Source organism: Clytia hemisphaerica, unplaced genomic scaffold (genome assembly GCF_902728285.1).
Source record: "Clytia hemisphaerica strain Z4C2 unplaced genomic scaffold, Clytia hemisphaerica genome assembly, whole genome shotgun sequence".
NCBI lineage: Eukaryota > Metazoa > Cnidaria > Hydrozoa > Leptothecata > Clytiidae > Clytia > Clytia hemisphaerica.
Window position 1 is genome coordinate 181,320 of NW_027103264.1, and position 15,382 is coordinate 196,701.

General features: G+C 33.5%; 1 protein-coding gene across 1 annotated transcript; it reads right to left on the bottom strand.

The window, feature by feature from the left end:
* Positions 1-4,847: 4,847 nt before the first annotated feature.
* LOC136801022 (pre-mRNA-splicing regulator WTAP-like) lies at positions 4,848-13,921 on the bottom strand (the record flags this gene model as incomplete). The annotated part of the gene is given in 6 exon segments (XM_067057648.1): positions 4,848-5,969; positions 6,100-6,254; positions 11,985-12,163; positions 12,437-12,546; positions 13,621-13,667; positions 13,760-13,921. Coding segments are annotated over 6 exon segments (1,302 nt in total). The 3' UTR covers positions 4,848-5,244.
* Between the last annotated feature and the right edge of the window lie 1,461 nt (positions 13,922-15,382).

Here is a 15,382-nt window from a genome sequence, read left to right on the forward strand (position 1 = left end):
GACTGGTTTTGACTTCTGTGCACTACCGAATAACCTTTTGTTTTGCTAAAATAAATGTATAACCGAAAAAAGTTTTTTCTAAAAAATTTTTTTTATTATTTAAAAAGGTTTTTCAATCCAACACGCATACTTCCCAGTGCAATATTTTTCCCTGAAAAAATCAGTCAACGATTGTGCTACTTTCTTTCCCCTCTTTTCCACCAGACCAAGAAAAAATTGACTAACAGAAGGATACTTTCTCGTGCCATGAAGATATTTGGTTTTTATATTGGAACTTAAAAAATATTTGGTCCCTCTCAAGAAAGCCACAAAATTAGTTATGAGTATGACTAGTTTTTGAAACGCAATATTTTTATTTTTCACTGATTTCAAATTTAATTTGATAAAAAACAATACGTAAAATCCAGTCTGTTAAAGTAATTACATTTACGATAAAATGTTTTCATATTTCGTTATTTGTAACCCAATAAACCCAATTTATTGTTGTTCCCTTCTAGACATAAATGAAAATACCAAAATATGTTGGGATAACCACCGGCACAACAATATGTCGTAGAAATAAATTGGCTAATATTTCAGCTACTCTGGTAAGTTATGGCATGTCTTAAGGGCTCTGACCATAGTGAATTTTTCATGATTGTCGTTTTCTGACTGATGTAACCAACATAACTATAGCATGTTATACATTTTCTGTAAGGCCAACTATTCCTGAATCTGAAAATTCGAAAATTGCATTGAAAAAAAATTGATGAAGAAGAAAATGAAGACATTTGCGAAGGAAGAATTTCAACTTTGGGGAGCTTATTTTCGGCGAAAAAAAAAGATTTTGAAAAAATTTTTGTACTAGATGGTTTATCTTTAACCAATCTAAAAATGGATTTTCGGAAAAAAATTTTAAAAGCTTCTTTGTCTCAGAATCTTGAAAATAGTGGCTTTTGACCAATTTTTCATCCTAACTTTTGAAACATCAATTTAGAAAATTTTTAGATAGTTCAATCTTTTGCAGACAATTCAAAATAAATTCGAAACAAAAAGATTATCAATTACCCATTAAGCCTTAGACGACGAAAGACGTATATATATACGTTTTGAAAAGGTCATTTTACCGATACACAGTCTTTTGGTCCTAACTTCTGACCACTTGAGATTCAGAGAAAAAAAATCTGCTATTTTTTGTAGCTGAGAGAAAGAGCTTTCCAACGATACCAAAGTTGATACCTGAATCATTCGTCCTGGTCAAGAAATGGCCTTTGATTAAAGTGCGCTACTAAAGGCTGTTTCAAAAGCGTGTGGAAACTTTACTTTTTGAAGGATTTCCAAGGAGGATAAAAATAATCTAAAAGATTACAGATTTTTGAATAGTTGAGAAATGGAGAAGAAAGAAAAAGAACAAAAAGGAAGATTTTTTGTACTTTTTCAAAAATCATGACATCAAAATGTTAAATATATTTGAGTCTTACTGACTCCAAATCTTTGTTGAAATGCTTCATAGTTTTGTTGAATAAAAAGTTACACCCTTTATAGTCCTTCGCAGTTTTGTGACCTTTTTATCTAAAAAAAAATGAAAATTCTGAACACTACAATCAGTGCCATAATACTTTAATGGGATAAATTTTCGCGGGGATTAAATTTCGCGGTTGAGCTCATCCGCGAAATTTTAAGATTTCGCGGATGGCACTATTGGGGGCATTATTTTCTCGATTTTGTGACTTTTACTGTCAAATCATGCATATTGGTTGTTGAAATACACATTATTTGCGCCTCTTTGATGCAAGTAACCATTCAAATAGTATTTATTTGACATATTTTGAGTTTTGTTTAGAAATATTTCGCGGATGGGCCTTTTTCAAATTTCCAATGGGACTTATTTTCGCGGATGACACCCAAATCCGCGAAATCCGCGAAAATTAATCCCCGCGAAAATTTATCCCATTAAAGTATATTGGCACTTTTGGCTAATCATGAAGGTAGTAAAGATATAGATGGAGAGAAAACGTCTCCGTAATGATCTAAATGGTCGTTGACTTGAATACTCTCACATATGTCTTCTTTCCATTTCAAACTTTCAACTAAACAGACTAGAGCTAATTCAAAACCATGCTTTAAGAATCATCCTGAATAAACCAAGATGGACTAGAATAACTGACATGTATGCAGAAGCAAAAATTTGTTCCATAACAGATAGACTGAGAAATCTCTCAAAGAGTTGGTTTACTAAAGCTTTAGCTACTCCTCACCATCCTATAAACCATACTCAATACATAAATAGAAATAATCCTGACAAACCTACTTTATATGAACTTCTGCTAACCTTCTGAAACACATACCTTCTTTTTTATTCTCTTTTTTTATCTTCTTTTATCTTCTTTTATCTTCTCTTTTATCTTTCTTCCTTTAACATAAAATAGTTATTTTCTTAGTCCATATTGACTTACAATAAGTTCTATCTAAATAAAATAATTGCAATTTGTTTAATAAAAACTGACTTTCCTTTTAAAGTCATAATTGAACACATAAATAGTTATTTATTTTGTCCTTACATCAAACTTAGTCGATACTGACTTACATTAAGTTTTTATCTAAATAAAAAAACTTTCTTTTAAATAAAATTGACTTTCTTTTCTTTGTCACCATAGACACTTAGTACATAATGACTTATATTAAGTCTTTATCTAATTAAAAAATTGACCTTTTTAATAATTATGTTCTTTCCTAATTCGAAATAGACTTACATTAAGTCATATATAATTAAGAAATAGCTCATAGTTCATATTTTATTGACTTATATTAAGTTTGTCCTTTTTAATAAAACTGATTCTCTTTATTTTAACCTATAATTTTCTTTCCTATAATAAATAATCATCTTTTGTTTTATAACCTTTATAAATCCAGGTTAAATGACTGACACCTCTCTCTTCTACACGTTCTAGTGTTATACCTTGTTCTTCACCTCTTCCCATCTTCTTCTTTAATAAGCAATCAGCTCTCTTTTTCTGCTCAGTAAGCTGGATACAGAACTGAACTATACTCAAAACTTCATCTAAATCCCCAATGGGCAAAGACTCTCACAATGAGAGTGACGCCCCCCAAACAACCTCAACAACTGGAACTGATCTAAATGGTCGTTGAAATCTTTTATAAATCTATTCAAAGCGGCTTTTCTTTGATGTACCATCATTGGAAGCAAAAAAATCCGAAATGTAAATTGTAAAGAGACTGTTTGGTTGATTTAGAAAAACTTAATTTTGCCGAAAATCCTTGTTAAAATGCGATTCGAAATAGTTTCAACTGGTGTAGGACTAAAAGAGTATATTAGTTTCATAACGAAACATTTTTGGGCTGGCATTTTGTTAACATTGAGAGTTGCATCACATTATCATTGAAAGTTTCTTATCTTAAAATCTTCACGTCTAAGTGGGCAGCAGTTTTCATATCATACTCTGACAAAATGATCGATACAAGGTTCCTAATCGTAACACGTAATTCTTTTTTAAATCTATCGATGGCTTTATGGGCAGCTTCCCCTAGAAGTTTGGAGAATTGTGCTTATTATGTGAAGTTTTTTTCAATTTTTCATGACAAGGCTATTTTATTTCAATATACTGTAATGAAAATGTAATGTCTTTTCATTCATCTTAAATATTCCTACGAGTATACCCAAAATTAATCATCTTATTCCAAAAAGCAACCAAACAGCTGTTTGCTTCCGATGATAAATCAGAATAGAACAAAAGGCATTGACTCTCCATCTACACGCTTTTTTTTTTATAAGAATAGTGAGTGTACTTTGGTTGAGGGTGAGCATTATTCTTATTTTTCTATTGTTCTAAACAATAGGCCTATTGTTTTAAACCCGAAATCTCACCCTGATATTCTTATAGAAGTTATTCTTATAAAAGAAAAAGCGTGTATATTTTTATTACCTCCATGGGCTAATTTACCATTTTTCGAAAATTGAAGTTCGAGCGAGAATGTCAATTTCAGGCCTTCAACTTGATTTCATCGATTATTTCGATCTGGGAGGGATTTATTGGTTTCTAGACCCGGGGGGGGGGGGGGGGCACTCAAGGTAAATGACCTACCAGACGTTCGGCCCTTAAGGGTAGGTTTTTCATAGTTCAGCTAGTGCACTGTAAGGGTAGGAAATTACAAGACTGCACTGAACTGCACTGTAAGGGTAGGAAATTTTGGTAAAAGGCCAATCTTTTGGTAAAATTATCACAAAATTGGTCAATTTTGGAGGAAAAATTCCACATTTTCTTGGAAAATTGCAAAAATTTTCGCCCTTACGGGCGAGAAATTTTGAAAAAGTGCACAGTAAGGGTATCATTTTTCATGGAAATTCACTGCACTGTAAGGGTCCAATTTTAGAAGCCAAATTTTGGGCCGAACGTATGGTCGATTTCAGATCGAGTGCCCCCCCCGGGTTTCTAGACTATATTTCAAGCCCTACTGGACCATCTTTGAACTTTTGGATCATCAGATCCTAAAGGTCTTAAGTTTTAAGTCTAGCGTTAAAACTCAAAGTTAAAAATCTACCCTTCCAACCTACTTTAGAGCACTTACATATCGATTGTGGTTTCAAAACACCTCGGTGAATTTCCCTTTTGTGCAAAGTATTTTGTCACTGATTGTAGTTTTTGAATCATCTGGGTTCAAATATTTAAAAAAGTCTAATGTCATGAACACTTTCTTTAATTTTTCAAGTTTTCAATAATCTTTATTTTAATGTAGCATTAATACGTGCTGAGAAATTATTAGAAAGTAAGGTGTCCACATACTTTTGTGACAGACTTTAGTAAGTTAAAGAGGGAGAAAAAGGAATATTTAAGAGTTCTTCGTAAAAATACTTTGATGTTTTCAGTCTCTTCGTGTTCAAACAAAATGTGAGAAAATATTAATAAAAAGGTCAACAGATCGATCAAGGTAGTCGATCAGATAACTATATGGTAAATTTTCCTTGTCTAGCGATCCGTTTTTAACCATTCCTTTTTTCGAAAGAATGGTCAGAAATTTGTACAGAGTAAAAGCTATTAAAGAAAACAAAATACAAATAAAAAATATTTAGCTAAAATCTATTCTATCCCGCAAAACGTTGAAAGGGTGGTTACGTGTTTTGAAAGGAAGCAAAATCTATGGGTAGCAAAAATGTTTGGATTAAAAGTTAACGAAACGAGGGCGAATGGGATAAAATATACAAAACAAAAGAAATGGGACTTAGGAAAAGGCAGACAGACGACGCAATTAAATCGCATCGTCGTCTATATCACCATTCAAAACCGAAGCTGTTGAGACGACGCCATTCTCAGGTCCACCTATCTCCATGGAGACATCTGCATCTTTCCTCAAGTCTTCAGTACCCGGTGCTAGTAGGTCGTTAATGGAAAAGGAAGTTTTCGTCAAGCCTTTGGTTGGCGAAATGAAGTTATCGTCCGTTCCACGAATAACTGTGACGTGATTGGGTCGAGCAGCGTGTTCGTCGTTGTCGTGGTGTTGCGATGAAAGTTCTTCAGAATGAATGTTCGTAGATGCTTTAAAAGCATGCATTATATTAGGTTCTGTTTCCATTGGAAGTTCTTCTGACTCATCAGTCATGTTACTGTCGCCATTACTATGAACCGTCCTTTCTTTCTCCTCCTCAGCACGACCATTTTTATCAGTGAGTAAGGGAGGAGGAGGTATTGCTCTCTTCTCATCATCGTTCATTTGATCGTCCATGTCGTCCATCTCACATTTCACGCGTGTAGTCCTGTTAACGTAATGCTCCTCCTCGTTTAAAGGTTTGTGTGACAACAGATCGTTCTGTTCGTTCAAATCTCTTTCACAACCGTTTTGAAGGTCTTTATAATTCTCTTGTTCAAGTTCAGAACATCGTGTTTTCGTTGTTTTTAGTTCATCTTGTAAAGCGCATATTGTGGCTTGCATTCCTTCTACTTCCTCGTCTAGCTGGATTACGAAATCGTTCATTTCTGAGGAAGAAAAACGACACTTTTTAGCAGTAGTATCATCAAATAAAAGCAAAAATAAAGCTGCACTGAGAAAGAACAGAACCTTTCTTACATGACTTTCAGTTAGGGAATTGCCCAAAAAAACACATACCATCTTGGCTTTCTTTCAATTCATCACTATACTTCTTTTGAAGGGCAAGTTCCGCCTCCAGCTGCGCGATTCGACCTTGCGATAGCTGTTTCCCAAGCTCTTGGTTCTCTTGAATGAGCATTCGACATTTCCCCATCAATTTTTTACCAGTGGTGCTAAGATTAGAAGAAAAAAACAAAATATTTAAAATCTCAAATACTCCAAATCTCAAATACTCCAAATCTCTGGTTTGACAGAGCTAGTTAAGTCGTTCAAATTTCAGATTCTGAAAACAGTTAAGCTTCAAATTTCATTTTGAATGTTAAGATTTGTCTGGAATAAAAATATATATTCACATCATAGGGTTAAAAAAGACTTTCTCTACAATATTTACAAAAATACAATACGTATAAATTTCTCAATTTCTCATGGGACAATTATGCAAAAGTAGTTATTAAGATAACACGATACAAATTAGTGACACTGGCTCGTCAAGGGCAAGACGAAATGAACCTTCTGTAGACAACAATGCAAAACTCGTCTCCAAAAATGTTTTTCTCCTTTAAAGTGATCACCAGTTAGAATTCAAAATTATTAGAGTCACAGGTTTTTCTATTCGGAACTTTATAGATCTAAGTATTCTGAGAGACTTTCGCTTTATTTAGTAATCCCTTGTGATAAAGATGTGTGAGAAAAATAATTCCCATGGTAAAACACTTAACCACTTAACTTAACCACCATCTTTTCCCAATACATGCATCGATTTCAAAGTTTTTGCGATAAATATTTTCAATCAAAATATTCTGAGAAGTCAAAGGTAGTAGTAGTTGACTCCGACTGGCTCAATCGTATTACACAAGAATTAGCTTATATGGAAAAAAGCAGGAATAGATGGATGATTAAAATTTCTCTCAACTTTTTAAGACTCTTCCAAAAGATTTACAAAACATAGCTTTAACCTAATAATAAAGAAGATGACTAACATCCATGCAAAAAGAGATACAAGGTGAAGCAAAAACATTTTTTCTTAAACCGGAAATACCTTACCTCGAGAGAGGCCAAATTAAATTGTTGTGTTACAGGTAAAGGAAGTTAAAAAGTCGCATTGATCAGCTAATTTTATTTGAGTTTGAATTTTAAGATTTCAAGATCGGCAGGGCCTGTAAAACAATTAATTTGGCATTATAGTAGGGGGAAATTTGTTCGTTTTTTTGAGGTCGCTCGAATCTTTTAGTCAAAGCACTTGTTATACATTCTTGGAAAGCTAAGGGGTAGGGGAATCAAAAAAACCTGAGTGCCAATTTTTTTTCGGACACTTTGGTGTGATTTTCGGACAAATAATACGACGCTCTCAGGCAAAAATCGTAGGGTGAAAAATTAATGAAAATTTTATCTTGAGAAAACAGAGACCTGTTGTATATTTTTGGAAAGCTCTCAAAAAATTAAGTTTAGTGATATATTGCGAGTATAGGTGATTTCTTTACCTAACTCGAGATATTAATCCTTAAAAACAGTGTTTTTCAGCCAGAAACAGCTGTTTTGTCCAGCTTTTGCGCTTTCGGAAGCTCAATATCTCGAGTTAGGTAAAGAAATCACCTATATTCGCAATATATCACTAATCTTAATTTTTTGAGAGCTTTCCAAAAATATACTTAACAGGTCTCCATTTTCTCAAGCTAAAATTTTCATTCATTTTTCACCCTATGATTTTTGCCTGAGACCGTCGTATTTGTCCGAAAATCACACCAAAGTGTCCGAAAAAAAATTGGCACCCAAGTTATTTTGATTCCCCTACCCCTTAGCTTTCCAAAAATGTATAACAAGTGCTTTGACTAAAAAAATCGAGCGATTTTACAAATTTCACCCTACTATTATTTTGAGTGGATTAAATTTGACGTAGATTAATTTTCGCGATACTTTGGGCGTAGAAACTTTCGCGAGCAGAAACATTCGCGATTTTCGCGAATTTTGGCCCTTTTCGCGAAAGTAAATGTCTTTAAAAATTCTAGGAAGGGCGATTCGCGAAAGTTTATGCTCGCGAAAAATTCTTGACAAAATAGAAAATCTGTAAAACTTCAAACTTTGAATAAAATGTAACTTTTATGGCACTTTTTAGCCTGCTAAAAGACTAATAAGTCAAAGGACAAATGTTTCAAGCCAACCCAAGAAGTATTTGTGTCTCTAAGCCATTTTTTCATGTGAAAATTCTCAATTTTACGTCTTGATTCGCGAAAGTTTATGCTCGCGAAAAAATATTTTTCCGTTAAATTCGCGAAAGTAAATGTCATGAATTTCGCGATTTTTCGTCCACGCGAAAGTTTGTACGCCTAAAGTATTACCGAATTTCGGACACTTTCGCTAAAAATTTGAAATCCGAATTTCGGCTATAACCCCTAAGAAAATGAAAGAAATTGGTCGAAAAGCAGATTTGCTAAGTTTTGTCTAAGCGAAAATTTTGGATTCTCAATTCGCGAAAAAAGAGTCCATGCGAAAATTAATCTACTTAAGGTATCTAAAAATGTGTCAAAATGGGTATCTTCTTGTACAAACGTTCAATTCTGATTCGTAATATATAACCACTCAATTTCCATTTCTACATGAATTCCATTACACGTTAATCAATGTTCCAAATAGCATTATTTAATTTTCTTACAAATCGATCATAACCTGCAAAATCAACGTACTATCACTAACACCATAAGCATAATGCCATTCAAAGCTTCATCTTTCAAAATGCTTCAATACTTGATTTTTTTATAAAAAAATAATCAAACCTTGCCATGATTTTGTCTAGATTTATTTGGATAATAGTTTTGCAAAACCATCAATGGTGCACTCATTTCATATCAATACACAAAACTTGCATGATCCAATTCCGATCGATCAAATTTAATCCATGTGAAAAATTTAGCCGAGATGGAAACTTTCAAAAAATACATTTTCAAGACTTGTACATTCCGGTTTTCATGTATTGCACATTCCAGTTTTCATGTAACTTCCTTGATGGAACTTTAACTAATCCAACATGCTTTGTTGATGGAAATTTTGAAAATTCCAAAGATACATTTTTGATACTCGGTCATTCCAGTTTTCATATTATTACTTGATCGAATATTGACTGGTTGAAAAGTATTGAACGTACTAAAACAATTATTCTCGATGGAAATTTCTGATTGAACATACTTTAAAAATGAGAGGCAATGGAAAATTGTTAATCTTAAAACTTTGATACTTGCACATTCCATTCCTTCGACTTCTTTTACTGAATTCTACTTTATTGATGCATCTTTTTGTAAAAAAAACATTGGCAATGGAAATTCCGGCATTCACACATTTAGCTTTGTTGAATTATTCCTTATTTAACGTACTCTGCTGTAAAGCAAATGAAAATGGTAAATTTCAAATCATACATTTTCGATACTTGACATTTCTGCTTTAGTCCAGAAGTATTTCCTGACAAAAATACCTATGAATGGAACTTGCCCTTATTGAAAAATATTGACACTATATTTTTTGGTTCAAGTTGATTTATGTGGCTGCATTTCTTTTATTGAATTCCAACGAAATGTGTTATAATCTTTTGATTTGTGAGTGCCTTGGTAGTTGATTCCATGATCGAGTTCCAACGAAACGAGTTATAAATTTTTTATTCAAAAGTGCCTTGGTTGTGGACTCCATGATCGAATTACAACGAAACGAGATATAAATTTTAGATTCACAAGTGCCTTGGTTGTCGATTTCATGATCGAATTCCAACGAAACGAGATATAAATTTTTGATTCACAAGTGCCTTGGTTTTCGATTCCTTGATCGAATTCCAACAAAACGAGTTATAAATTTTTGATTCACAAGTGCCTTGGTTGTTGATTCCATGATCGAATTCCAACGAAACGAGATATAAATTTTTGATTCACAAGTGCCTTGGTTTTCGATTCCATGATCGAATTACAACGAAACGAGATATAAATTTTAGATTCACAAGTGCCTTGGTTGTCGATTTCATGATCGAATTCCAACGAAACGAGATATAAATTTTTGATTCACAAGTGCCTTGGTTTTCGATTCCTTGATCGAATTCCAACGAAACGAGTTATAAATTTTTGATTCACAAGTGCCTTGGTTGTTGATTCCATGATCGAATTCCAACGAAACGAGATATAAATTTTTGATTCACAAGTGCCTTGGTTGTTGATTCCATGATCGAATTCCAACGAAACGAGATATAAATTTTTGATTCACAAGTGCCTTGGTTGTTGAATTCCTTGATCGAATTCCAACGAAATGCGTTATAAATTTTTGATTCACAATTGCCTTGGTTGTTGATTCCTTGATCGAATTCCAACGAAATGAGATATAAATTTTTGATTCACAGGTGCCTTGGTTGTTGATTCTTTGATCGAATTCCAACGAAATGCGTTATAAATTTTTGATTCACTAGTGTCTGGGTTGTTGATTCCTTGATCGAATTCCAACTAATAGAGAGCTGCAGAGTTTAGTAAAACATCATCTGCAATGCAATTCTGAACCATTTTGTTGATGTCCTTTCGTTTTTTTCTGTAGAAACATTTCCATTCAACATTGAACACTTTATTTGACATTACCTTAAGAGAAGAAATTTTGGCGAATGAGTTCATGACTCATGACCTATAAATTTCCTTTCGCCTAAATTTCTTCCCTTAAGGTAATCACAAATACTGATCTTTTTTCAGAGATTGTGTCAGCATTTGCTGGAAGAGGCTCAAATAACAGCCTAAAAGGTACAGCAATCCCTCCATTACAGCATGTGTAAGCTTTCAGACATTCCAAAACAAAATACACGCATCTTACAAACAAAAAACATTTTAGTGATAGCTCTGCGCTTAGTCTTGGTTGCCCCCATTGCTTTATTATATGGTAAGAACCCTAACTGATACCTGATTGTTTTGAAAAACAATGGAAACTAATAGGAGAACAATGGAAACTAATATAAAAAGATTTCACAAAACGGGGTGAGCAAAGAGCAAAGCAAAGTAGAGCGCAAAGCTAGAGATTAAATGTCATTCAAGAAATATGTTTGATAAAAAAAAAGCCAACAACATATTTTATTTGATGACTTTGTTCATTTGACATGATGGAAGGAGAAGGTCATAAGAAGTGAGTGAATACATACTTTTTGAATGAGCAAAAAATAATATATAAATTAGTCCTGTTTTAAAAAATATCAACTCGATTTGACTTCATTTATATGCAGTTATATGGAGAAGTCTCCCCTCCTGTATTTTCCTATTTCATATGAAACAGCCATTACAGTTTATCATCCATTTGTAAGTTTGACAAATGGGAAAACTTTAAAGAATCAAAAAGTGTCCATAAGATTAGAAAAAAGTCTTCATCTACATTGAAAAGAGCCTTTACCGAATATTATATTCATCAATCAGAAAAGATTTGTTATGGTAGCCTATATGTAAACCTTCTGATTTTCATAATGCTGATTAAGACTCCTTTCAATATAACAACCCAAACATATCCACATTAACATTGGCCAAATTGCAAGGATGAATTGAAAAATAACCGACCTTTTAAAAGGAAACACTGCATTATTTTGTCATTGTTTATTGTCACTTTATGTCATTGAGGAGTAAGTCTGATTCCTTATAATATAGTCTATAATAGTCTCATCAGAGAGTCTGTTAAAGGCCATAGTGGCAAAAGGTCCTTATTCCCAAATAATCAACTCGAATGAGTTCTTAAAAGTAAAAAACAAAATGTTTGGTGCTGATACAGGTTGGTGAGTAATAGTTTTCAACTAAGGCAAGGTATTGTCTTTCCTTTGAATGTCATTAAGACTGCTCTTGCCACGAAGCCTTGTTGTATCAGTTTACACCAATAAACATTTCACATCATTTCATCGAAGTTTTTCGCTTTACCTGTCTGGAGTGAATTTCCATGCACTTAGATCATTTTGTGCTTGTTCAAGTCTGTCCTTAGTCTCTGTTAGTTCTGTTTTCATCTTTTCAAATAGTAAATTAACAGCAGGGTCAATAAGCATTGATTGAAGTTGGGCAGTGGATGGTGCTTGCTTTTCTTTAAGCTCTTGGATTTGACTCTAAAAGCAGAACAGATATTTTTTTAATGAAAAGCCTCAAAACCCATTTATTCATACTACTTTAATAAAAGTTATTACCACAGGATCAGACAGGAGTAATTCTAAAGTGCTTTTTTTTACTTCAGTTACAGATCTTTTGGCTTTTTTTTCTTAATTACTATGAAAAGAACTTGATATTTGCAACTGTAATTTGCAAAATGGGAGGACAAAATAAGATAGGAATCAGATTTAATAACAAAATTGAACAAAATTTTTGAGTCAAGATTGATATACCAATAGTTCTTGCATTTCTTGTTCTTTAGTTGCAAGCCTCATCAGCAAAACGTTTTCTCTGCGTGTGGCTTCTTGTTGTTGAAGTTTCAATTTCTCATTTGAATTGTCTCCTAAAAGAAATAATTCTACCATGCATCCATGTTTGTTCTATTAATTTAAATCAATTAATCGATTCAATAAGAAAATAAGCTTTTTATTATATTATCAGTACCAAAAAGTTACTTTGCACGCCTAAAGTAATTGACACATGGCTCCGACTGGGGTTCTAGGTCCCCCGCCAAATTTAGGTTCCCACCCGAGAACAAGGTCCCCCCAGCCTGATAAAATTTTAGGTCCCAGTATAGGGGAAAAATTTTATGGCATTCACAAAGCTCTATTTACATGTGTGAGCACTTTTAGAGAATGCAATAGAATGTCTTCATTTTTGCATTTTAAGGATCAGATCACACTTTGCATGAAAACACTAAGGTTTAGAGAAATTAAAAACCAACAGGGCAACAGTAAAGAAAAATATTTAGGAAGTGTTATTTAGCCCCCAGAGTTACATAAACTAATGCAGGTCCCCCCCACAAGATAGAGCTCCCCCGCCTGTTGGGAAAAAGAAGCAGCTCCCACCTCTTATATGGCAAATTTTAGGTGTAGCCCCCTTGCTCCAGGCGGGGGGAGGGGGGTGCGAGCCATGTGACAAATCAATTAAATAACTTCTAAATTGATGCGGATGTGATAAGGCTAAAATTAGTATATGTAATCACATGATAACGAGTGCAATTCAAAAATAATTGCATGAGTGATTTTTTAAAATTAATTTTCAGAGAAAGGAAAATTTGAAACAAAAAAATAATGAGTTCAATTTTTGAATTGTACGAGTTATTATGTGATTACGAGCTAATCGCACATTGGGTTTTACTACTTTTTCCCAGTTAGGAAAGTTACTAGCACTGAAAGTTTTATCTTTCTCTTCTCTTTATGTTTTTCTTTTATTGTTGTTTATAGATTTTCTTTCTCACAAAAATGAATTTCGAAACCAAATAGAACGTTTATGAAAAAAATGTAAGAAAAAACCTTAAAATCAATTTTGTAATTGCTCTCTACAGAATACAATTAAGGATTAATTGCTTTCTTTTGTAGGGGCGCCAAACAAGAAAAAAAGCTCATCATGCGATTACAGTTGTAACTTATTATACCTGATTTTGATAGCAAATGATCAATATATTCCTCTTGTTGCTCCCACCTAAAACAGAGAATCAATTTTTTCGGTAAAATACTTAAAAATGAGCTTGAGGAAAGAAAGTACAAATTCAAATATTCAAATTATGAACTTACTTTTCCAGGAGCACAGACTTTGATATTGTAGCCTTTTCTTCACTTGAAAGAATCACTCGCGGGGGATTATTTGGAGATTTCTCCATTGTTAAGAGAAATTAACTCTTTGTAAAACACCAAATAGTGCTCTCTGTAATGAAATTAAAGAAAAAATCAATAACAATAGCTACCACAAAATTGACTTTCTTTATTGCGCAGAATATCTTATTACACTAAAATAAAAAGTCATACAATAATCACAGATCAAAAATTGATGTCATCTAACCTTTAAAACCTTAATCTAATTTGAAAAAAACATGCTGATTATTGGGGTGAGGGGAAACTTTCATCACTTGCAGACCACCCCATTTTCTGATCCTTAATTTGTATAATAGTTTTTTTGAAGTGTCCAGGCTTTTTTCGGGGGAAAAACACAACAGCCTATTGAATAACTAAGCTCTAGTTTAGACAGCCCACTTTTCGCCCTGCCTATTCTAATTGTGCCTTCTTTCAATCTTTTCCGAGCAAAGATTTTAACTGCCAACTTTGTGCCCACTTTGTGCTTACTCCAACAATTATCGTGACTTGGTCTAATGTCCACACCCCTCCTCTAATTCCGACACCCTTTTTATCAGCTGAAATTTAATGTGTCGGAATTAGACGAGGGATGTCGATATTTGACCAACTTACGGTAGAATAGGCAGGGGAGAAAGTCAGCCATCTAAACTAGAGCTAATTACTCCACAACAGTTACCTAGAGACAAGATAATTTATCACGTTTTATTTGCTGAGCGAAAGTAATGTATGTGGAGTAATTTGTTACTTCAATAGGTCGTTGCGTTCTCATTAAATTTTTGCTGAATTAAAAATCACAGACCTGAACCAGTCTTATGAAAGTAATACTGTCAACTGGGGACAGTACCATTTTAAAAAAACTGTCAAAATGTATTTTGGTTGATTACTCTTTTTAATTTTAGTGTAGGTGGAACTTTGATATTTCAGGATTACAATTTTACCAGCTTTTTAGCGAATTTACCCGAATCCTGCAGCCTCTTTACCTCTAGGAAGAGCAAAAATTAGAAGAAAAAAATCCATCTTCACAAAATCGATTCTCAACCACAAAATACATCTTTTAGTCAATGGGTCTTTTTCTGATGTTCTTCCCTTGAAGAAAATATCAATCACTTTTGTTTTCCCCGTGAGTGCACAAGAAAAAAATGATTAGCTTGCGTTTTCGTTTGGGCGTGTAAAGATGCGGGCGGCAGTCTTGCGCCCAGGGCAAAGTCGATTGAAGTCAATCAGGGGGGGGTCATGCAGTTATTATATAAACACTATGACAATTACTACCGTGGTGGTATATAAACCAAAATTTGAGAAAACAGTTACTCCACCAGTGGACTAACTGCAACATGGGTGGTGCCCAAGCCCAAAATTGTCGATTTTGGTAGGATATGGTGTACTAAGTGAGCACATTTTTCAATTTTTCACTTAAAATTTTAGGTTTTAAAAATTCCGGAAGCAAAAAAATTCAAAACATTCACAATTTTTTTTCTTTAATCAAGGCATGAAAGATATTTAACAAACTTGGAAAATGATTGAGATATTTAACTTTTGAACGGTCGTTAATAAGACGTACCCAGTAAA